The 24,615-nt window shown below is 44.0% G+C and overlaps 2 protein-coding genes across 6 annotated transcripts; both read right to left on the reverse strand.

Annotated features, from left to right (window-relative positions):
• Positions 1 to 2,669: 2,669 nt before the first annotated feature.
• Positions 2,670 to 4,829, reverse strand: LOC123743868 (uncharacterized). The gene is made up of 6 exons (XM_045722576.1): positions 4,728 to 4,829; positions 4,180 to 4,251; positions 3,985 to 4,092; positions 3,554 to 3,866; positions 3,273 to 3,472; positions 2,670 to 3,095 (listed from the first exon to the last, which is right to left on the reverse strand). The coding sequence occupies exons 1-6, from the start codon at positions 4,776 to 4,778 to the stop codon at positions 2,670 to 2,672; spliced, it is 1,170 nt and encodes a 389-aa protein (XP_045578532.1). The 5' UTR covers positions 4,779 to 4,829.
• Positions 4,830 to 5,890: 1,061 nt separating this feature from the next.
• On the reverse strand, positions 5,891 to 11,326 carry rwdd (RWD domain containing 4). 5 transcript variants are annotated; one of them, XM_045721343.1, is made up of 8 exons: positions 11,092 to 11,326; positions 9,226 to 9,306; positions 8,047 to 8,156; positions 7,539 to 7,689; positions 7,316 to 7,415; positions 7,161 to 7,210; positions 6,840 to 7,073; positions 5,891 to 6,732 (listed from the first exon to the last, which is right to left on the reverse strand). In XM_045721343.1, the coding sequence occupies exons 1-8, from the start codon at positions 11,113 to 11,115 to the stop codon at positions 6,700 to 6,702; spliced, it is 783 nt and encodes a 260-aa protein (XP_045577299.1). In that variant the 5' UTR covers positions 11,116 to 11,326; the 3' UTR covers positions 5,891 to 6,699.
• Between the last annotated feature and the right edge of the window lie 13,289 nt (positions 11,327 to 24,615).

A 24,615-nucleotide genomic window follows, 5' to 3' on the forward strand; every position in this document is an offset into this window, starting at 1 on the left:
AGCCCTTTCAAGCTTAACATCCTTATCATTTATCGCCCTCCAGGTTCCCTTGGAGAGTTCATCAATGAGCTTGACGCCTTGATAAGTTCCTTTCCTGAGGATGGCACCTCTCACAGTTCTGGGTGACTTTAACCTCCCCACGTCTACCTTCGACTCATTCCTCTCTGCCTCCTTCTTTCCACTCCTCTCCTCTTTCGACCTCACCCTCTCACCTTCCCCCCTACTCACAAGGCAGGCAATACGCTTGACCTCATCTTTACTAGATGCTGTTCTTCCACTAATCTCATTGCAACTCCCCTCCAAGTCTCCGACCATTACCTTGTATCCTTTTCCCTCTCGCTCTCATCCAACACTTCTCACTCTGCCCCTACTCGGATGGTATTGCGCCGTCCCAACCTTCGCTCTCTCTCTCCCGCTACTCTCTCCTCTTCCATCCTATCATCTCTTCCCTCTGCTCGAACCTTCTCCAACCTATCTCCTGATTCTGCCTCCTCAACCCTCCTCTCCTCCCTCTCTGCATCCTTTGATTTCCTCTGTCCCCTATCCTCCAGGCCGGCTCGGTCCTCCCCTCCTGCTCCGTGGCTCGACGACTCACTGCGAGCTCACAGAACAGGGCTCCGGGCAGCCGAGCGGAAATGGAGGAAAACTTGCCTCCCTGCGGACCTGGCATCCTTTCACTCCCTCCTCTCTACATTTTCCTCTTCTGTCTCTGCTACTAAAGCCACTTTCTACCACTAAACTCCAAGCATCTGCCTCTAACCCTAGGAAGCTCTTTGCTACATTCTCCTCCCTCCTGAATCCTCCTCCCCCTCCCCCCCCTCCTCCCTCTCTGCGGATGACTTCGTCAACCATTTTGAAAAGAAGGTTGACGACATCCGATCCTCGTTTGCTAAGTCAAACGACACTGCTGGTCCTGCTCACACTGCCCTACCCTGTGCTTTGACCTCTTTCTCCCCTCTCTCTCCAGATGAAATCTCGCGTCTTGTGACGGCCGGCCGCCCAACAACCTGCCCACTTGACCCTATCCCCTCCTCTCTTCTCCAGACCATTTCCGGAGACCTTCTCCCCTACCTCACCTCGCTCATCAACTCATCCTTGACCGCTGGCTACGTCCCTTCCGTCTTCAAGAGAGCGAGAGTTGCACCCCTTCTGAAAAAACCTACACTCGATCCCTCCGATGTCAACAACTACAGACCAGTATCCCTTCTTTCCTTTCTCTCCAAAACTCTTGAACGCGCCGTCCTTGGCCAGCTCTCTTGCTATCTCTCTCAGAATGACCTTCTTGATCCTAATCAGTCAGGTTTCAAGACTGGGCATTCAACTGAGACTGCTCTTCTCTGTGTCACGGAGGCTCTCCGCACTGCTAAAGCTAACTCTCTCTCCTCTGCTCTCATCCTTCTAGACCTATCTGCTGCCTTTGATACCGTGAACCATCAGATCCTCCTCTCCACCCTCTCCGAGCTGGGCATCTCCGGCGCCGCCCACGCTTGGATTGCGTCCCTACCTGACAGGTCGCTCCTACCAGGTGGCGTGGCGAGAATCTGTCTCCGCACCACGTGCTCTCACCACTGGTGTCCCCCAGGGCTCTGTTCTTGGCCCACTCCTATTCTCGCTACACACCAAGTCACTTGGCTCTGTCATATCCTCACATGGTCTCTCATATCATTGCTATGCAGATGACACACAATTAATCTTCTCCTTTCCCCCTTCTGACAACCAGGTGGCGAATCGCATCTCTGCATGTCTGGCAGACATATCAGTGTGGATGACGGATCACCACCTCAAGCTGAACCTCGGCAAGACGGAGCTGCTCTTCCTCCCGGGGAAGGACTGCCCGTTCCATGATCTCGCCATCACGGTTGACAACTCCCTTGTGTCCTCCTCCCAGAGTGCTAAGAGCCTTGGCGTGACCCTGGACAACACCCTGTCGTTCTCCACCAACATCAAGGCGGTGACCCGATCCTGTAGGTTCATGCTCTACAACATTCGCAGAGTACGACCCTGCCTCACACAGGAAGCGGCGCAGGTCCTAATCCAGGCACTTGTCATCTCCCGTCTGGATTATTGCAACTCGCTGTTGGCTGGGCTCCCTGCCTGTGCCATTAAACCCCTACAACTCATCCAGAACGCCGCAGCCCGTCTGGTGTTCAACCTTCCCAAGTTCTCTCACGTCACCCCGCTCCTCCGCTCTCTCCACTGGCTTCCAGTCGAAGCTCGCATCCGCTACAAGACCATGGTGCTTGCCTACGGAGCTGTGAGGGGAACGGCACCTCCGTACCTTCAGGCTCTGATCAGGCCCTACACCCAAACAAGGGCACTCCGTTCATCCACCTCTGGCCTGCTCGCCTCCCTACCTCTGAGGAAGCACAGTTCCCGCTCAGCCCGGTCAAAACTGTTCGCTGCTCTGGCACCCCAATGGTGGAACAAGCTCCCTCACGACGCCAGGACAGCGGAGTCAATCACCACCTTCCGGAGACACCTGAAACCCCACCTCTTCAAGGAATACCTGGGATAGGATAAAGTAATCCTTCTAACCCCCCCCTTAAAAGATTTAGATGCACTATTGTAAAGTGGTTGTTCCACTGGATATTATAAGGTGAATGCACCAATTTGTAAGTCGCTCTGGATAAGAGCGTCTGCTAAATGACTTAAATGTAAATGTAAATATCTTACCTCACAGGGAGTAGGCGGTACACAGGAGGATCACAGTTCTCATCTAGTCTGTACCACGTCTGGAGTAGGATCAGATCCCGGTCGAAGTCTGCCCAACACCTCGTCGCCGAAGGACTTATCCGCGTCTCATCTGCATCAGACAGGGAATTACGGGATACGGAAATCTCATCGCTCATTAACACAGAATTCTGAGCTGGATCTCCTGAATCATGATCGTTGTTGTGTTCTGGAACAAAGCTGCCCGTGTCACTTCCTGTGGCAATATTAGACTTGGAATCACTGATGAGGTCGTCCATCTTGGGGTGTTTTCTCTTGGACATCTTCTGTCTGTCTCTCTCCACCACGTTCACGATGGCCTCAAACACCTCTCTGGAGATAGTGCTGGGCAGGGTCTGGACCTCGTACTTCTGACCAAGGAATAACTATTAAATAAAACACAAATTAAAAACTTCATGAATCCAGCAGTTTAGCTAGTGACTGGCAGAAGGGTTGTAAACGTGTGGGAGGATATGTTGGATAAGAGATCAGTGAAAAGAAAGATAAAAAGGAAGAGAGAAATGATTTGAATAAAAACAAATTAAACTAGAGAGATATCTCACTATGAAGTTTGGCCCCGGTGTTTCCTGACACTGTGTGAGGGCCTCCACATGCAGCGCTGCCGTGTCGTGTCTATCTGACACAGGGTCTCCCACGCCCCAGCGCAGGTCCACCATCCTGAAGTCATAGCCTCTCTGTTTGCAGTAGAGGTACAGGCGAGGGAACACAGTTTCCATCAACGCACTCCTCTCTACCACCGTGTCTGTGTGGGGGGATGGGATTGTGGTTGATACATATACAGAGACAAGCCCGCATGCGCGCACGCTCACACTCGCACGCTTACCTTTATATCCACCACATATGTAGATCATGAATCTCCTCTTCTTGGCACGTTCCAGGTCATCTGTTATAACTGTGAGACCTAATGAATGAGGGTCTCCTCCTGTTGTCTTGACAACACCATTAGAAGATCCAGCCAATAGACATTTGAGAATTTCGGGAACACTTTCAGTCCATGAGGTGACATCCTGGTTTACACAAACACGGTCCTCTTCTTCCTCTTCCAGTGCCACCAAACTCTGCAGCAGGTTTTGAGGAGCAGCATCCTCAGTGTCATCGAGTCCTCCATCTGGTAAGGCTTTGAAAGCTGCTTTGTCCTAAAAAAAAATATGTTTTTTAATAAAAGCCCAAAAGAAATGAAGAATGGGATCAGTTTTTTTTCCATTAGCAGATCAGGAAGGATGAATCAGCAAAGAGTTGCTTGGTCCTCCTCACCTTGAATAAATACCCCTGCGTTTTCTGCAGATGCAGCACATTCACCCCTTTCTCCTCTGACGGTGTGCTTTGTCCATACAACTTTACATGGCGCTGCAGAAATTGATACTGAGAAGAAAGTGTGGATTTACAACATTAATAATTAGATAGAACACATGAAAACCTAAGTCGTCCAGACGTGTGCAGAACACTTACTCTGAGGTGAGCTGTTATCTGGGACTCTGACTCCTCACTGGCTTTGGTCAAAGGAATACTCCTGTCTGTTCTCTACAATATAAATACAGAATACAGTAAGCAACACATGGATGGACTGTACAGTTCGACTGGCTGAGAAAAGGTGCCTGCCTGTCTGTCTCCTCCCGACACGTTCATTACTATGGGACAGCTGGAGATCGAATTTGAATATTGAAACAATGTTGCAAATGTCAGAGAGACAGACAACAAGGTTTATACAAATCACCGCTGTTGAAAACTAAATGTTAGTCTAAAAGAAATGTGAGATAATGTCTAGATGCTTTTTATAGTGGAGATGAAGTTTATAAATTGCTTGTCTGAGCTGATGAGACAGTGGATTGCCCAGTCAGATGGAACAGAATAAATAGGCATTTTAATGTCATAGATTTATCTGGTGGTAATTTGTGGAATAGACAACGGTTGAAAAGCCGTTTTAATCAATCAGTATTCAGAATTAGACCAACCCATTGTTTAAACATGTGTTACTCAAACTGGATCAAATACCTTACCTTATTGGACGTGATCTTTTTCGCTAGGATGCCATGGTGGGAAAAGAACATCTCCTGGAGTCTTTGGAATGTGGGAATAGTCGCTCTCTTGTTTTTGCTGTCCTGATGCTACGACGCATTACCAATGACAAAGAAACAGAGTGAACTGATACTAATGAGGGTTATAAATCAATGTAAATTACTTATGTAGAACAATTGAACCCTTCAATTGGGTGATAAGAGAGCAGATACCCACCTAGGCTATAGAACATCTAATTTTATATTGTACTGAATATTAGACTACCTGGCACTTAAACTCACCCGAGGCAGTGAGGTAGAGCCATTGGAAATAGGTGGAAATATTACTTCTTTCTCCTATGAACAAAATTGAAAATTGTAGCCTAACATTGCAGGAAGCTCTTAATTGAGAGCTTTACATTATTTATGATCAGTTATTGTAAGTCATGTTCATTTAATATAAAAGCTACAAGGTGTTAGAAAAAGTTAGAAAATTAGCGCACACAGGAATAACGAAATAGTTGGACTTACTCTCCTTGTCTTCTTTCCGTTTTTATAAGTCCACATTTTTCTTGATTCTAGGATAGAATCGGCTCTCTTCATTGGCTGTCCTGCATTCATTTGTTATTCCGATCGAAGCTTCCGCGGCTCACCATCCATCACAGTTCAACGCAGACAGGATCACCTGTCCCACTGTGTTGAAGTGATAACTCCTCTGGCAACTAGTGTTGTCCAGGGCGGAGTTCGAGTGATGCTTCATGTTCCACTAGTAGGACTAGGCCAACTAGCGACGCACTGACCCGGTGCGTATTAACGCATAGAGTTAAGTTATTTACGTACACCTCGGTTTAAGAATGCGTCGAGATATTCAAAGTAAAGTTCAATTTCGGACATGGCTTTTACGACGTAGAACAACAAGCTTCAGGCGGGCCTCCTATTCATTACTATGTTTTCTACCTCTAGATACTATTCAGATACATCGCCATGGGAACCAAATATCCTACCCCCACAAAACTGGTGCAAGGGGGTCAAGTATTTGATATTCACATTAAGCCGTTTCTGTTTTCCCCTTAATCAAGACAACAGCACATAAAATACACTGTACATGCCAGGATGTATTTTTAGTGGCGAAACATGGACAACCTCAAATAAATGTAAGAACAATATCGTAATCATTTTTTATTTAAAAAAAAACAAAAAAAACGTATGTCTCTCCAGCACTTCTCTAAATTAAAGGGGCACGATATCACATTCAGTTGGTGTGTTCTTCATAAACTCAACATGTTATGTTCCACACCACTGTACATCATGATACACTGAGGATCCTAAAGTCATACAGCCATACTTTAACACCCCTGGTAAAGCATGTTTTACAGCTCTGATGCCTAGACACTGAACCGGTCTCAAAGCGGACATATTTTCAATTCCCTGGCAGTGATGACAGTACATGTAAGTCTGGCTCATGGTAACAAGAGGTCCAGAGCATTCCACTTTAACAAGCATACAGCACTAGTGAAAACAGATGACACTGCCACCCCTTCACTCACTTCCACGGCACAAATACTAGCACACGCCCCAACAAGCCTTCGTTGTTTCAATGCAGCTCACTGTCATCACCACCGTTAAAACCAAAATTAGTCACACACATTTGGGGTCTCTTCCAAGCAAATGAAAACACAGTTCATAAAAAAATAAAAATAAAAACAGCCACATTTTAAACTCCTTCCGATATGACACGAAAACCACCTGCATGTGTGACACCCTCTCAAATTGACAGCTTTGACAACTATTGATTGTGTTCAGGTGTAGAGGACCCCCCGTCTTCCCTTGGAGCGAAAAAAAACCCGTCCGTCTTGAGTGTGGTGTCTTGGGGCAGACTGGAAGGAGTCTACAGAGCAGCGGTCAGGTGGTCTGAGTGAGGTTGGGAGACTTCACTTCCTGGTAAAAGCAGTACCAGAGACCTCTCCACTTCATTCTAGTCTTCCTCTTTACCGCCTGTTCTGCTCAACTGAAAAACGACAATATCGAGAAAAGCATTTAGAAACCACAGTAAGCTCAGATGCAAATACACTGTATTCAGATGGGAAATATGTATAGTTTTTCCATTGTACTTACATGCTGGAGTGTCATGTTCAACAAGTTGAAGATGCAAGAAAGGAGAGAAATTAAAATGATGAACAATGGTGCTATTGGCAGCAATGGTGCTATTGGCAGCAAGGGTGCTATCGGCAGCAAGGGTGCTATCGGCAGCAAGGGTGCTATCGGCAGCAAGGGTGCTATCGGCAGCAAGGGTGCTATCAATAGCAAGGGTGCTATCAATAGCAAGGGTGCTATCAATAGCAAGGGTGTCTTCTGAAATAAAATAAAAACAGCAGACAGGACAACAAAAATAGTCGGCACAAAATCAACTGCTGTGAACTGACTGAAGGAATATACCTTGATGACGTCGACCCAGTCCCAGCCTCTAGGGAGCTCCCCCTTGTTATCTGTTGAAACGCTATAGTGTCAATTGCACTGTTTAAATATCAATAGCCTTGACTAAAAAGGTCATTTGTGATGGAAAGTAAATACTCAGTCATTTCAGTCCTTACCAGTTCTACATGTTATCTTCCTCTTCTGTGATTTGGTCAGCTGTTCCTTCTTCTCTTTCTTCTTGGCTGGGGCGTTGAGATCACTGTTGGATGTCAACGTCTGCGAAAACAGGTCACCAATGGTTAATGAGCACAATGTGTATAGAAATACTAAACCGATTTGAACGGAAAGTCCCTTCCAAGTCATTCTATTTCTATGGTTGTGTGTGTGTAGCACACTGACCACGGCAGTGACCACGGCTTGGTGGTTCTCCATCAGAGCTTCCTGGTTGTCTTTGGCCCACTCGAACAGGGTGTACATCATGGCAGTGCCCAGGTTGGCTTCCACCTGCTCCTCCAACCCAGAGATGATCAGCTGCTTGGTCTCTGAAGATCTGATAAGAGAATCAATTAGAATAAAACGCCATTTAGTTGGTGTTTTTATCCAAAAGCGACTTACAGTCAAGTCTTGCGTACATTTTCCATACGAGTGGCCCCAGGAGGAATCTAAACCCACTATCCTGGCATTGCAAGTGCCATGCTCTACCAAAAGAGCCACAGAGGACAGGACCAACTCAATGTAATTACCTCAGGAATTAGTTAGATAACTTCATATATTAAGTTATTTTGTATCTTTACAGGCTCACTGTATTGCATTGGTGGATCATGACCCAAACTTAGGCATATGGTATGGTAGTAACATAAATTAGGCTAACCACAATAAGTATTGTACAGTGTCAATGGTTACTTACATTTTTTTGTTGAAAAAGCCATCTAGAGAAATTTCAGGTGCCGTTTCAGGATACATCTCAGGCCATGAAATATCCAGAATGAACGCTTTGGAGTCATCATGTTCTCCTATCTGGAAAGGGAAGTGGTCCGGCATGTTAGACAATGTTCATTCACATCAACAGTGTTCCCCAAATCTCTTCCTGACTACCCAGCTGATTAGTAAACCAACTGAAATCAGGTGAGCCTAAGAGGTTTGGGAAACAGACACTAGGAGAATCACTTTAATTTCCTTTATTCCTCACTTCGTCTCCTACGACCTCTACTCGACTCTTTTTGAAAAAGGTCAAAAGGTAAATCGAGGAGAGGAGGCGAAAAGAGGAAATTTAGAAACAAATGAGATTTTTTATAGATAAAAGTATATATTTTTTTAAGTAGTTTTTCGTTTTTAAATATGTGAATGCTTTTTTCACCCAACAACAGCTGGTTCAAAGGGGATGTGGCTGATTTAAATTCATCAGCAGTAAGATATTCCTGAGCATCCTCTGCCATAGGATAAATAAATAAACTCCTCCTGCCGCCTATTAACAAACTGACAATCTCCTAGATATGGCCACCCCTTCCTTATCTGTTTCCGGATCACGTAGAAGAGGATGGACCACAGACAGAAGGGGTAACCTAGACATGTCACTGGGGCTGTAAAGCTGAAGCCTCCATTTAGAACTGTTCTCACCACCAAATATGGTAGTGAGGAAGTCCAGTCGAGAGGTAGTCGGAGAGGTAGTCGGAGAGGATGGAACTATGGAAAACTGGGCCGACATTCTGCACACTCATCGATTTAAACATCTGATCTCAATACATGTTTCTGTTCCCAAAACTGTTACAAACACAGTGCACTAAGTGTTATAGACTTGAGGCTTTCACAAAATTAAAATATATATTTAAACTGTCCGTTTAGAAGGAGTGCAAGGTCAAATCGAGTTTGTAGACACGCCTACTTCAGAGGAGTTCCCCAACGGAAATATGCAAATATGCTACAACGCACGAACAGGATCTCACCATCTTCTGCATGGCTTTGCCCACCTCCTTGCTTGTTCTAACCACTATGCTTCATTTACTACCACTATAAATTACAAAGATGAACTCATTGAGAATCTCACTCTACAAATTCTGCAGCACATCCCATTCAACAAGCTACTCACCCTAAACTGAAATGAAACCGGGCTGACTTCCTTGAAGCACTCATCCCCCTCGTATATAGAACGAAGTGCTTCTAACTCCATCTGGAACAGAAACCAAAGTGAGGGAGAGAGAGAAGACAAAGCACGAAGAGAGAGAGGTTATTCATTGATGCTGGATACAAGACGGTAGGTAGCTAGATAATATACAGAACAAAAACATAAAACGCAACAATTTCAAAGATTTTACTGAGTTGCAGTTCATTAGGCCCTAATCTATGGATTTCACATGACTGGGAATACAGATATGCATCTGTTGGTCACAGATACCTTAAAAAAGGTAGGGGTGTGGATCAGAAAACCAGCCAGTATCTGGTGTGACCATTTGCCTCATGCAGCGCGACATCTCCTTTGCATAGAGTTGATCAGGCTGTTGATTGTGGCCTGTGGTCCTCAATGGCGGTGCGAAGTTGCTGGATATTGGCGAGAACTGGAACACGCTGTCGTACACGTCAATCCAGAGCATCCCAAACATGCTTAATGGGTGACATGTCTGGTGAGTATGCAGGCCATAGAACTGGGACATTTTCATCTTCCAGCAATTGTGTACAGATCCTTGCGACATGGGGCTGTGCATTATCATGCTGAAACTTGAGGTGATGGCGGCGGATAAATGGCACGACAATGGGCCTCAGGATCTCTTCACAGAATCTCTGTGCATTAAAATTGGCATTCATGCTTGTCCATACCATAACCCCACCATGGGGCACTCCGTTCACAATGTTGACATCAGCAAACCGCTCTCCCACACAACACCATACACGTTGTCTGCCATCTGCCCGGTACAGTTGAAATCGGGAATCATCCGTGAAGAAAAAAAAACCCACTTCTCCAGCGTGCCAGTGGCCATCGAAGATGAGCATTTTCCCACAGAAGTCAGTTACGACACCAATCTGCAGTCAAGTCAAGACCCTGGTGAGGACGACGAGCACGCAGATGAGCTTCCCTGAGAGTTTCTGCCATAATTCTTTGGTGGTGCAAACCTACAGTTTCATCAACTGTCCGAGTGGCTGGTCTCAGATGATCCCGCAGGTGAAGAAGCTGGATGTGGAAGTTCTGGGCTGGCGTGGTTACAGGTGGTCTGCGGTTGTGAGGCCGATTGGACTTACTGCCAAATTCTCTAAAACAATGTGGGAGACGGTTTATGGTAGAGAAACTAACATTCAATTATCTGGCAACAGCACTGGTGGACATTCCTGCAATCAGCATGCCAATTGCACGCTCCCTCAAAACATCTGAGGTGTTGTGTTGTGTGACAAAACTGCACCTTTTAGAGTGGCCTTTTATTGTCCCCAGCACAAGGTGCACCTGTGTAATGATCATGCTGTTTAATCAAATTGTTGCTATATAACAACTGTCAGGTGGATAGACTATCTTGGCAAAGGAAAAATGCTTACTAACAGGGATGTAAACAAATTTGTGCACATTTGCGAGAAATAAGCTTTTTGTGCGTATGGAAAATATCTGCGACATTTTATTTCAGCTCATGAAACACTTTTCATGTTGGGTTCATATTTTTGTTCAGTATAGATACGTTAGCTATCTAAGGAGATTCAGTGCACTGACTCACACTACTCAGAGCTATTGTTGGCTAACTGGTGGTGTGGCTAAAACTAGCCTAGTTCTTCAGTTAGCTAACTAGACAAACTAGCCTAGTTCTTCAGTTAGCTAACTTGACAAACTAGCCCAAGCATCCACTGACTACGGTAATGCTAGTACTTTGTTCATGAAACTCTGTTTTTGTCGAAAACTGTTAACAGTTCAGCCTTCGTACATCACTGCTAGCTAACTCTGTTAGCTAGCGCGCTGTTTAGCATCACCAGATATTACCTCTTGATCCTCGTTGGCAGTCATGATTTCTTTCTTTCAGGTGAGGCTAAACAATGGTAGTCAAGTATGTCTTGCTAACAGTACAAAATATGAAAAGTGCAGAGTTAACGTGTCATGTCTGTGATAAAAAAATATATAGCTAGTTTATAAATTTAGCAACGTATCTAGTTGATCCAACGTCAGACGTGACCCATGATGTTCTTCGCATTGTACGCATGCGCAATTTCTCTGAACTTTGAACCCGACAACTCTTGCAGATACTGCAATGCTTTTATATGGCCACAGGAGGGTATCTGGAACTAAGATTTCCTAAATATACTGAACAAAACTATAAACGGAACATGTAAAGTGTGTGTTTGATGAGCTGAAATAAAAGATAAAAACATATTTTTCCATACGCACAAAAAGGTTATTTCTCTCAAATTATGTGCACACATTGGTTTACGTCCCTGTTAAGCATTTCTCCTTTGTCAAGACAATCCATCCACCTGACAGATGTAGCATATCAAGAAGCTGATTAAACAGCATGATCATTGTGCAGGGGACAATAAAAGCCCACTACAAAATCTTCCGTTTTGTCACACAACACAATGTCACAGATGTCTCAAGTTCTGTTGGGGTGTGCAATTGGCATGCTGACTGCAAGAATGTCCACCAGAGCTGATGCAGAGAATTGAAAGTTCATTTCTCTACCATAAGCCGCCTCCAATGTCATTTTAAAGAATTTGGCAGTACATCCAACTGGCCTCACAATCACAGACCACCTGTAATCACGCCAGTCCAGGACCTCCACATCTGGCTTATTCACTTGCGGAATCGTCTGAGACCAGCCACCTGGACAGCTGATGAAACTGAGGAGTATTTCTGTCTTTTGTGGGGAAAAACGAATTCTAATTGGCTGGGCCTGGCTGCCCTCCCAGGCCCACCCAGGGCTGCACCCCTACTCAGTCATGTGAAATCCATAGATTAGGGCCTAATGCATTTATTTCAATTGACTGATGTCCTTATATGAGCTATAACTCAGTAAAATTGTTGTTGCATGTTGCGTTTATATTTTATATTTTTGTTCATTTTCTCTTTAGAAATAGGCAGACTGGCATGGAACTTGGTACTCACCAAACAAACACTAATCTGGTACTGTATCAATTGTTGAATCGAAAGTACCATATCGCTAATCGTGACAACACTGAATAGACAGTCTCATCTATTTTTAGGCCAGAAAATGGCTCACGAGGCCTTATAAATCAGCACAGCAGCTCAATGACATCAGCCCATGTGTAGTTGACATAAAGGTCAAGTGATCAGACTCATCTCTCTTGTTGAACACCACACTTTGGTCCCAATGGTAGGGTCACTCAGCGATACTAGCTAAGGCCTAACCTAATTCTTATTTAATTAATAGAAAACCCTCTCTTTCTTCCCAGCTAACAGCAAACGTTCCCACAACTTTATAGAACGTTCCCTTAAGAGTCTCATTTTGTCGTTACCTATAACCTTTTCATAGGAATGTTCCAGTGATGTGCAAAGACTGTTTCCAAGAGACCATTCCCTTAATGTCAAACAGAACATAGCCAGAACATGGTTGCCATGTTCTCACAATATAAGATATGACTGTTCTAGACACGTTTAATGGGAACGTTGCAGGAACATTTCAAATCAAATCAAATGTATTTATATAGCCCTTCTTACATCAGCTGATATCTCAAAGTGCTGTAGAGAAACCCAGCCTAAAACCCCAAACAGCAACCAATGCAGGTGTAGAAGCACAGTGGCTAGGAAAAACTCCCTAGAAAGGCCAAAACCTAGGAAGAAACCTAGAGAGGAACCAGGCTATGAGTGGGGGCCAGTCCTCTTCTGGCTGTGCCGGGTGGAGATTATAACAGAACATGGCCAAGATGTTCAAATGTTCATAAATGACCAGCATGGTCAAATAATAATAATCACAGTAGTTGTCGAGGGTGCAACAAGTAAGCACCTCAAGAGTAAATGTCAGTTGGCTTTTCATAGCCGATCACTGAGAGTATCTCTACCGCTCCTGCTATCTCTAGAGAGTTGAAAACAGCAGGTCTGGGACAGGTAGCACGTCCGGTGAACAGGTCAGCATTCCATAGCCGCAGGCAGAACAGTTCAAAATGGAGCAGCAGTACAGCCAGGTGGACTGGGGACAGCAAGGAGTCATCATGCCAGGTAGTCCATGGTCCTAGGGCTCAGGTCCCCCAAGAGAGAGAAAGAAAAAGAGAAAGAGAGAATTAGAGAGAGCATACTTAAATTCACACTGGAGAAATACTCCAGATATAACAGACTGACCCTAGCCCCCTGACACATAAACTACTGCAGCATAAATACTGGAGGCTGTGACAGGAAGGGTCAGGAGACACTGTGGCCCCATCCGATGATACCCCCGGACAGGGCCAAACAGGCAGGATATAACCCCACCCACTTTGCCAAAGCAAAGCCCCCACACCACTAGAGGGATATCTTCAACCACCAACCTACCATCCTGAGATGGGCCGAGTATAGCCCACAAAAATCTCCGCCACGGCACAACCCAGGGGGGGGTGGTGCCAACCCAGACAGGAAGACCACGTCAGTGACTCAACCCACTCAAGTGACGCACCCCTCCTAGGGACGGCATGGAAGAGCACCAGTAAGCCAGTGACTCAGCCCCTGTAATAGGGTGAGAGGCAGAGAATCCCAGTGGTGAGAGGGGAACCGGTCAGGCAGAGACAGCAAAGGCGGTTCGTTGCTCCAGCCTTTCTGTTCACCTTCACACTCCTGGGCCAGACTACACTCAATCATAGAACCTGCTGAAGAGATGAGTCTTCAATAAAGACTTAAAGGTTGAGACCGAGTCTGCGTCTCTCACATGGTTAGGCAGACCATTCCATAAAAATGGAGCTCTATAGGAGAAAGCCCTGCCTCCAGATGTTTGCTTAGAAATTCTAGGGACAGTTAGGAGACCTGCGTCTTGTGACCGTAGCGTATGTGTAGGTATGTATGGCAGGACCAAATCGTAAAGATAGGTAGGAGCAAGCCCATGTAATGCTTTGTAGGTTAGCAGTAAAACCTTGAAATCAGCCCTTGCCTTAACAGGAAGCCAGTGTAGGGAGGCTAGCACTGGAGTAATATGATCACATTTTTTGGTTCTAGTCAGGATTCTAGCAGCCATATTTAGCACTAACTGAAGTTTATTTAGTGCTTTATCCGGGTAGCCGGAAAGTAGAGCATTGCAGTAGTCTAACCTAGAAGTAACAAAAGCATGGATTAACTTTTCTGCATCAATTCTGGACAGAAAATGTCTGATCTTTGCAATGTTACACATGTGGAAAAAAGCTGTCCTTGAAACAATCTTGATATGTTCGTCAAAAGAGAGATCAGGGTCCAGAGTAACGCCGAGGTCCTTCACAGTTTTATTTGAGACGACTGTACAACCATCCAGATTAATTGTCAGATTTAACAGAAGATCTCTTTGTTTCTTGGGACCTAGAACAAGCATCTCTGTTTTGTCCGAGTTTAAAAGTAGAACGTTTGCAGCCATCCACTTCCTTATGTCTGAAACACAGGCTTCCAGCGAGGGCAATTTTGGGGCTTCACCATTTTCATTGGAATGTACAGCTGTGTGTCATTTGCATAGCAGTGAAAGTTAACATTATGTTTTCGAATGACAACCCAAAGAGGTCAAATATATAGTGAAAACAATAGTGGTCCTAAAACGGAACCTTGAGGAACACCGAAATTTACAGTTGATTTGTCAGAGGACAAACCATTCACAGAGACAAACTGATATCTTTCCGACAGATAAGATCTAAACCAGGCCAGAACTTGTCCGTGTAGACCAATTTGGGTTTCCAATCTCTCCAAAAGAAATTGGACGTTAGCCCTTGTCACTGTAACCAAGGCTATTTTAAGGCCCTGATTGGTGTACAACTGAGCCATTCACAACTCTTTGTCTGTTGGCAAGGTTACAGACACTCACAAACAATGCCTTTAACATACAGTGTTTTCAACTTACATATTTGACACGCTTTCACATACATGATTACATTATGTCTGCTCATTTATTATTCAGCATGTCCTCACCTGGGATTTGAACTCATTCCAGTCTTTCTGCTACCACGTCTGTGTCTGTTAATCAGTTCATATTTTATTTATCATAGTGATGTAAATCTCAGCTCTGTTAAATGCACACTCAAGAAAAACAATTTTATTGACGATAGTGATTCAGGAGTATCATTAAAACAGGGTTATATGCCCAACCAACATTAATCAACTATACAAAAAGCCCTAAAATTGCTGAAATAAGTAAATAAAATCAACGATAAGAAAATAGTCAGATTAACTGACACGGACATGGTGGCGTGGCAAGAAGATTGGAATGCATTGAACCAAGAGGTTGTGAGTTAAAATCACAGAGGAGGACATGTTGAATAATAATCACTGTATAAATGAACATGCACAATGTAGGCTATGTCAAAGTGTGACAAATATGTATGCACGTTAAAAGCATTGTTTGTGAGTGTCCCTAACTTTGCCGACAAACAAAGAGTTGTGAATAGATCGTTGGTTCACCGGTAAGACCATTGATTGACTTGTCCACAGTAATACGGGGGTGCTGTGATGAAGGTGACGACTGATACACAGGAACGTTCTCGAAATGTGTCTAGAACATTATTATATTCTGAGAATATGGCAACCATGTTCTGTGTAGCTCATTTGGTAGAGCATGGTGCTAGCAATGCCAGTGTTGAGGGTTTGATTCCCACGGGGAACTGGTAAATAAATAAGATAATGTATGCAATCACTAACTGTATTTTGCTCTGGACAAGAGCGTCTGTTAAACGACTAAAATGTAAATGTTTCTGTGAGATCATTCACCCTTAAAAAAAATAAAAATATTTAAATGTCTAATGGGATGTTGATGGAATATTCTCCTAACCCTCAGAAAACTGGACACGTTAATGTGTCTGAAACATTATTATCTCTGATTTTGAGAACATGGCACCCATGTTCTGGATAAGTTTGGTGGGACGCTGATGGAATATTCTCCTAACCTTCAGAAAACTGGACACATGAATGTACTTGCAATGTTCTCATGAAACATGTCTAGAACATTTATATTGGATATTCTGAAAACATAGCAACCACGTTCTGGATAAATTCTGTTTGGCATTTCGTGAATGTTCTCCTAACTCTAATGCTTAAACATTCTAAATAGGTTCTTAGGAGGTTTTTTTCTAACATACACAGACTGTTCCCCCTACCTAAATGAAAACTGGACACTCACATTACGGGTATCATAACAAAAACGTTCTCTCTCCATATAATTGTTAGCTGGGTTATAACTTCAGTCATCTTTCTCTTCTCTCATCATGGTGGTAGATAAATATGATGGAAATGATGCAGCATTGGGATTATATATTTTTTAATGGGATATGAATTATCCATCCTGGCTTTTTCACACCAGCAAACTAATTTGCCTTCGATCTTATTGGACAGAACACCATTACCCCGCTGAGTCCAATCAGGGCTGTAATCAACCCGGCTGAGATCGATCACAATGGTCAGACGTAGATTCAAACCTGCAAGACTGTGACGGCGCTGCCAGCCAGAAGTGTTCTGCTATAATACTCCCAATATTAACATTTACACGGCTGGAGATGTGCAGCTTGTTCCCTTTGTCAATTTCAGTCAGATTGGATTCACTCAGGGAAAGGTAATTGAAGAGAAAGCTACTTTTCGCATGAACATGGCTGCCTCGGAGATGGGTTTGTTTCCTTCCCAAGATCCCTCCATCCCTCTCCATCCATAAAATGTGTTTTATATTGCCAGTAAAAAGATATCGCACATGACCGGAAAGTTAGGGATTTACAGCGATGTTTATTTCCATTATGGGCCTAATTTTCCAAAGGGTTTTTCATGCATGACTATTGTGCTGAATTAAAAGCTCACTTACTTATAACACTACACTGCTACTACTGTGTAGACCAGGCTCACCTCCTGACAGAATTATTCCTCTCAAATCCAATCTCCCTCTTATGAATTTTTACTCAGGTTCTGTGTAGGGAAAACATATTAAACCCTGCTCTGAATAGCCATTTTTTTAAATTTCCCAAGCTACCACCTTAGGAAGCATATAGGTTAAGTTATTAAAGAATCAATAAGGGAGTAGACGTTTTAGACTCACACACATACGCTTCCTGTAATTTGTTAGCCAATTGGCCTGGCGCCATCTTTGCCCTGTAGCATAATTAGGTGTCTTATCTTCTTAGTGTGTGGTCCTCTGATACACAATGACCCCCTGCTTCAAATACCAGGGTGCAAAACGCAATTACTGTACTAGAGAGGCTGACTAGAAGGCTCTTATCATTGCCTTTTCTCCTCTTAATTAACTTATATAAAAAATACTTTCTGGCCCTGCAATGACAAACGCAGGAATTGGTAGTGAGAGAAGGAGGCGTGTGGCAGTGTAGTGTTACTCTCGAGACGCAATTATCTAAATCAACATCTTTTTTTACCTCCTCTCACTTTCGAAAAACTTAATTGTTATTTTGGGGTTATACTGAGAGAAAATGTTATTCCTGGAAGTTAGAAAACAATTGTGTAGTCTTAGCTGTTGCAGAAGCGAACTGAACTGTGGGCAGTCTAGGCAGAATACACTGTGTGTGTGTGTGTGTGTGGTTAGGGAGGAGAAGAGGCTCATAGCTCTGTAAAGTAAGTCTCCTCTGTTATTACCATTCACTCTGAGGAAAGAAATGTTGGACTTTTATTCAGAGACAGGATGTCACGTTTTATTTTCATTTTACCTTTATTTAAGTAGGCAAGTCAGTTAAGAATAAATTCTTATTTACAATGGCGGCCTACCCCGGCCAAACCATAACCCGGACGTTGCTGGGCCTATTGTGCACCACCCTATGGGACTCCCAATCACAGCCGGTTGTGATACAGCCTGGAATCGAACCAGGGTCTGTAGTGACACCTTTAGCACTGAGATGCAGTGCCTTAGACCGCTTCGCCACTCGGGAGCCCCGAGGGCTCATTGAACTCCCCATAAGAAGCAAACATGGCAGACATCACTAGACTAAACCCTTACGGTACACCCTCATATGGTGTATGAATAAGTAATTTAGTGGATATGCAGGCATTTTCCTATCCTATAAGGCTCTATGCCTGCCAGCAGCTGTATCCACTTGGACAGCAACCCTGTAGTCATTAGGCCAATTAGCTTTACACTCTGTCTTTCTGCTGTTGTCAGCATCCAACATACGATTGTTGTGACATTTGTTTTTCCAGTAGCGATGCCCCACCGAAACAGCTTGCTCTGAAAATCCTATTGTCACGACCCAGCAGTTGAAATGTTGTGTTGTCCTTCGGGGTGGTGGGGAGGCAGACATACCGTTCAGACACAACCTCCATCCATCCACTCGCTCTCCTCCACTATCCAGCGGGGCTGGCTGACAGAGTGTGTAGCCTATCAAGTGGTGCTTTTGTGTATCTCAGCAAAAACAGCTTGAGGACCCAACGTGAACCCTCTGCACACTTATCTCGTGTGTCAGACAAACCAGCTTAGAGCAGCATTGTTCTAACTGATATGCCTCTGTCTCTCTCTCGCTCTCTCTCTCTCACTCTGTCTCTCACTCACTCTCTCTCTCTCTGTCGCCCTTTGTCTCTCTCCCTTTGTCTCTCTCCCTCTCTCCCTCCCTCGCTCTCTCTCTCTCTCTCTCTCTCTCTCTCTCTCTCTCTCTCCCCCTCCCTCTCTCTCACACTCTCTCACTCTCTCTCTCACTCTACCCTCCAGGCCCTACTATGGAGTCTGGGCTCCGGCAATTTCCTTTTACCTAGTTAGGCTACGCTTCATAACAAACTTGACATATACATTTATCCCATCCCCAGCCTCACAGAGCAGGCTGTTTGGCAATTTAGTAGAATAGGCATTCCTGTCATAAAATTAGCAACGCCACATTACTGAATTGGATTTTTGGTTGTTGTTGTTGCTGTTGTTGTCGCCGTGGCGTCAGGCGCTTAAGTCCTTTGTAGACTCTTTGTTCTGTGTTCAAGAATAATAAAAAAAACTGTCAAAACTCGACCCAAAGCATTGAAGAGACAATATAGAAATAATACCTGCATTTAAGGAGAATAAAAGACAAAACATTATGGAAATTGTCTACTAAAGCTATTCAGCGGAAAGTGATATCTTCGTAGTGTTGAATTATTTACATAAAGCACTATGTCAGTGGGAGAACAATGACAATAAAAAAAAGCTTTGCGTTGTTATAGGTTCCCCAATAAAAACATATACTAATAATCATAATTTATTTAAAGCTCTGTAAAGCAACAGTAACAACAACAACAACTGTTTTAAAACAACAACATTAATCATCATGAGGTCATCGGTCAAGAGACTAAAGGTTGATAAAGTTCATGACTTGATTGAGGAGATCAAAAAGGGAGAGAAGGCAGCTGCTGGTTGCATATCGTCATCACGTTGTCTCACCATCCACACCTTCTGTAGTAGAGATGAAGTTTGAGTGTTTGTACTAAGCTGCTGGACTAGTAGCAAGCTAGCTACTCTTCAATACTACCAAATTGCAGCACCCACTTGGTACTAGAAAGCACATCACACTTCAATAGTAATTTAGGAGAAGCCTTATAACTTAGTCCTCCATACAGTCAAGGTCATCTTTCATCGATCTACACAGGCTTCTCTCCATCCCCAACCTCCGGACAATAGGCATAATCAAATCAAAAGATGTTTGAGATTTATGCTAATGCTAGTCAGCTAACATTAGCTAGCTAGCTAGCCAACTAACATTAGCTAGCTAGCTAGCCAGCTAACATTAGCCAGCTAGCCAGCTAGCCAGCTAACGTGCTGGATTCAAACTATTTGACTGTATTAATAAGCTAAATCAATAGTGAATTAGTAAAAAAGAAAAAAGGTTTGTAGGGAAAAATGCTATAAATTGTATATTTTGGCAAGAAAACAGTCACCAGACTTCTAGACCCCTCCCGATCAACCAGTCACCAGACTTCTAGACCCCCCCATCAACCAGTCACCAGACTTCTAGACCCCCCCATCAATCAGTCACCAGACTTCTAGACCCCCCCCATCAGTCAGTCACCAGACTTCTATACCCCCCGATAAATCAGTCACCAGACTTCTAGACCCCCCCGATCAATCAGTCATCAGACTTCTATACCCCCCCCGATCAATCAGTCATCAGACTTCTATACCCCCCCATCAATCAGTCACCAGACTTCTAGACCCCCCGATCAATCAGTCACCAAACTTCTAGACCCCCCTGATCAATCAGTCACCAGACTTCTAGACCCCCCTGATCAATCAGTCACCAGACTTCTGGACCCCCCCATCAATCAGTCACCAGACTTCTATACCCCCCCATCAATCAGTCACCAGACTTCTAGACCCCCCCGATCAATCAGTCATCAGACTTCTATACCCCCCCCATCAATCAGTCACCAGACTTCTAGACCCCCCGATCAATCAGTCATCAGACTTCTAGACCCCCCCCGATCAATCAGTCACCAGACTTCTAGACCCCCCTGATCAATCAGTCACCAAACTTCTAGACCCCCCGATCAATCAGTCATCAGACTTCTAGACCCCCCCCCCCGATCAATCAGTCATCAGACTTCTAGACCCCCCCTGATCAATCAGTCACCAAACCTCTAGACCCCCCCATGATCAATCAGTCACCAGACTTCTAGACACCCCCTGATCAATCAGTCACCAGGCTCCTATATTGGGGGGGGGGTGCAGGATTGTGTGTTTCTGCGTCTGTGTTTATGTGTTTGTGTGTGTGTGGTTGGTTGGTTGGTTAAGACTAGGGTAGTCAGCGAACGATGATGATGCACTAGTATTTAATGCCAGGGTCCTTGAAGAACACAAACTACAGCAGCACCAAGATAATAAAAATAATTTATTTTATTCGCCAACCTTCAACTGCAGCTAATCTGAGCTCTGCAATAAAGAGAAACAATGCTTTGGAAGGAGAATGACATCGTTAATTTCAAGTCTTAGTGTGTGTGTGTGTGTGTGTGTGTGTGTGTGTGTGTGTGTGTGTGTGGAAAGAACCAGACTCTTTCTTTTCATCATTCCCGAGGACTCCTCTAGTGAAGATTACTAGTTCAAATAAAGATTAGGTCGTAATCATACCAGATTAATTCTCTGCAATGTATGTGTAACATACACTATATAACCAAAAGTATGTGGACACCTGCTCGAACATCTCATTCCAAAATCATGGGCATTAAAATGGAGTTGGTCCCCCCTTTGCTGCTATAACAGCATCCACTCTTCTGGAAACTATAACCAATAGATATTGGAACATTGCTGCGGGGACTTGCTTCCATTCAGCCACAAAAGCATTAGTGAGGTCGGGCACTGATGTTGGACGATTAGGCTTGTCTCGCAGTAGGTGTTCTAATTCATCCCAAAGGTTTTCAATGGGGTTGAAGTCAGGGCTCTGTGCAGGGCATTCAAGTTCTTCCACATCGATCTCGACAAACCATTTCTGTATGGACCTCGCTTTGTGCACGGGGAAATTGTCTTGCTGAAACAGGAAAGGCCCTGCTCCAAACTGTTGCCTCAAAGTTGGAAGCACAGAATCGTCTAGAATGTCATTGTATGCTGTAGTGTTAAGATTTTCCTTCTCTGGAACTAAGGGGCCTAGCACGAACCATGAAAAACAGTCCCAGATCATTATTCCTCCTCCACCAAACTTTACAGTTGGCACTATGCATTCGGCCAGGTAGTGTTCTCCTGGCAGCCGCAAACCCAGATTTGTCCGTCTAACTGCCAGATTGTGAAGCGTGATTCATCACTCTAGAGAACGCGTTTCCACGGCTCCAGAGTCCAATGGCGGCAAACTTCTCCAGCTGACACCATGAGCAATGTCAAGCGATCTTAGGCTTATGTGTGGCTGCTCGGCCATGGAAAGCCATTTCATGAAGCTCCCAACGAACAGTTCTTGCACTGACGTTGCTTCCAGAGGCAGTTTGGAACTTGGTAATGAGCGTTGCAACCGAGGACAGACAATTTTTACACGCTATGTGCTTCAGCACTCGGCAGTCCTGTTCTGTGAGATTGCGTGGCCTACCACTTTGCAGCTGAGCCATTGTTGCTCCAAGACGTTTCCACTTCACAATAACAGCACTTACAGTTGACCTGGGCAGCTCTAGCAGGGCAGAAATTTGACGAACTGACTTCTTGGAAAGGTGGCATCCTATGACGGTGCCTGGTTGAAAGTGACTTTGCTCTTCAGTAAGGCCATTCTACTGCCAATGTTTGTCTATGGAGATTGCATTGCTGTGTGCTCGATTTTATACACCTGCCAGCAACGAGTGTGGAAGAAATAGCCAAATCTAATAATTGAAATGGGTATTTTGTATATACAGTATAGTGTGTCTGTATGGGAAGTGATTTATTTCACAACCTTGTCTTTCCACTATCCACTACATTTACTTTCAAGCCACTGCTGGGCTAATCAATAAAAGTAGTGATATTGTATGAAGGGTATTTGTTGGAGTCAGCAGAGGTGGAGAGTGGAGTATTGTGAAATGTGCTTGAAGTCAATTGCATATCTGAGGAAGCACACCGACATCTCCCTCTCTCTTTAGCTTTCTCCCAGCCCTCTGATTTTAATCATGACAGTGACTGAATGCCATAAAACTACGACTGCACCAAAGAAAAGCAAAAGCCCAGCTCTGTTCAGAGAGACTGGATGAAGTCTGGCTTTTCAATTTTCATGTTATAGAATGAGAAGTTGACACTTGGAAGGTAGAGTCAATAGTTTTTGTGTTTTTCTTTAAGAGATATGATATCTCTAGTGCAGGATAATATAGAGGCTTTCCTTTCCTGAGACCAGACCATATCGACTAATTTATACCATCCATTTTCTGAGGTTCTTTGAAACCAACCTTTTCTCCATATGCTTTGTGTATAGTCCGAGGGATTTGCTCCCCTTTTAAGTCTTAAGCCCTTGACCTTTCAAATGAAACAAGTGTTTAACAATAGCCAGAGAAATATGAACTCCAACAAACACAAAAGAACAACTCGTCCATGTGATAACCAAATGAACAAATGCAATGTCCAACTTCCCATAAGCTGGGCTTTAAAGCATCACAGGGGGTTGTGTGGCAGCAGAAATAAATGTTCCAGATGAGGTGAATTTAAATCCGTCTGGGTGGGAAGTCTAAACTTTAAAGCTGTAATCCTGGAGTAGAAGAGAATGAGCGTGACAATGAACCGTTTGACAACAGTGTCAGGGAGGGGAAAAGAGACAATGTTTTTGGCCACCTTCTTATACAGTACCTCGCTGGCCTGGTAGCGTGTTTGGAGTGCTGGTACTGGCAGGCATAGTCTGCACCCTAAATGGCACCCTATTCCCTACTTAGTGCACTATTTTTGACCTAGGCCCTGGTCAAAAGCAGTGTACTACACAGGGAATAGGGTGTAATTTGGGACAGACCCATGGTTATAAGTTTAGCAGCTGGCAAGCACATGATCTCAATACTCTGGGGAAACGGATCCCTTTTTGGAGTGTATCAGGCACTGGGATTTCATTTAATACTCTGGGGAAACAAGATAGCTTTTTGGAGTGTATCAGGCACTGGGATTTCATTTAATACTCTGGGGAAACAAGATAGCTTTTTGGAGTGTATCGGGCACTGGGATTTCATTTAATACTCTGGGGAAACAAGATAGCTTTTTGGAGTGTATCGGGCACTGGGATTTCATTTAATACTCTGGGGAAACAAGATAGCTTTTTGGAGTGTATCAGGCACTGGGATTTCATTTAATACTCTGGGGAAACAGATTGCTTTTTGGAGTGTATCGGGCACTGGGATTTCATTTAATACTCTGGGGAAACAGAGAGCTTTTTGGAGTGTATCGGGCACTGGGATTTCATTTTGTTTCTGCTAGATAGTGGATGGTAAGAAAATACAATAGAGTACCCCAGTATGAGTCATAATACCCATAAAACCTAGCGGTAAAACAAGGAAATAGTTCCAATCGTTCTTTCCACCATTCATTTTTCCAATAGGGGATTTTAGAAACCCTTAAAATAAGGAATTTTTTTCGTATAGGTTTACCCTGGCTTGACCATGTAAATCTCGCTAGGACAAGGTGGCTTTTATCAATATATTTGCCTGTATTTACCCCCTCCCAAAAAAATGAAATGGTAATTAGCTTCTAATGTGGCTATCATAAAGAACTACAAATGCAACGATGATCTGGACGAGACTGACAAATCGAGGCAAAGGTAAGAATCTCTGGATTTACAATCTAATGTCAGCTAAATGTAGGATGGAATAAATTGTTACATTTCTTTAAAAGGACAATTCTGTGAACTGTCTAGTGCAAGTTTTAAATTGACACAATACCTGTTAGCAAAAGTGTCAGCTAGAGATGATGTGTAGGAGCTTGCTGGGATTTGTAGTCTTGCATGATGTCTACCTTGATGCTAATTAACATTTTAGAATCTGAGAGGAAATAGAGCCAAATAC

Source organism: Salmo salar, chromosome ssa07, assembly GCF_905237065.1.
Source record: "Salmo salar chromosome ssa07, Ssal_v3.1, whole genome shotgun sequence".
Lineage (NCBI taxonomy): Eukaryota > Metazoa > Chordata > Actinopteri > Salmoniformes > Salmonidae > Salmo > Salmo salar.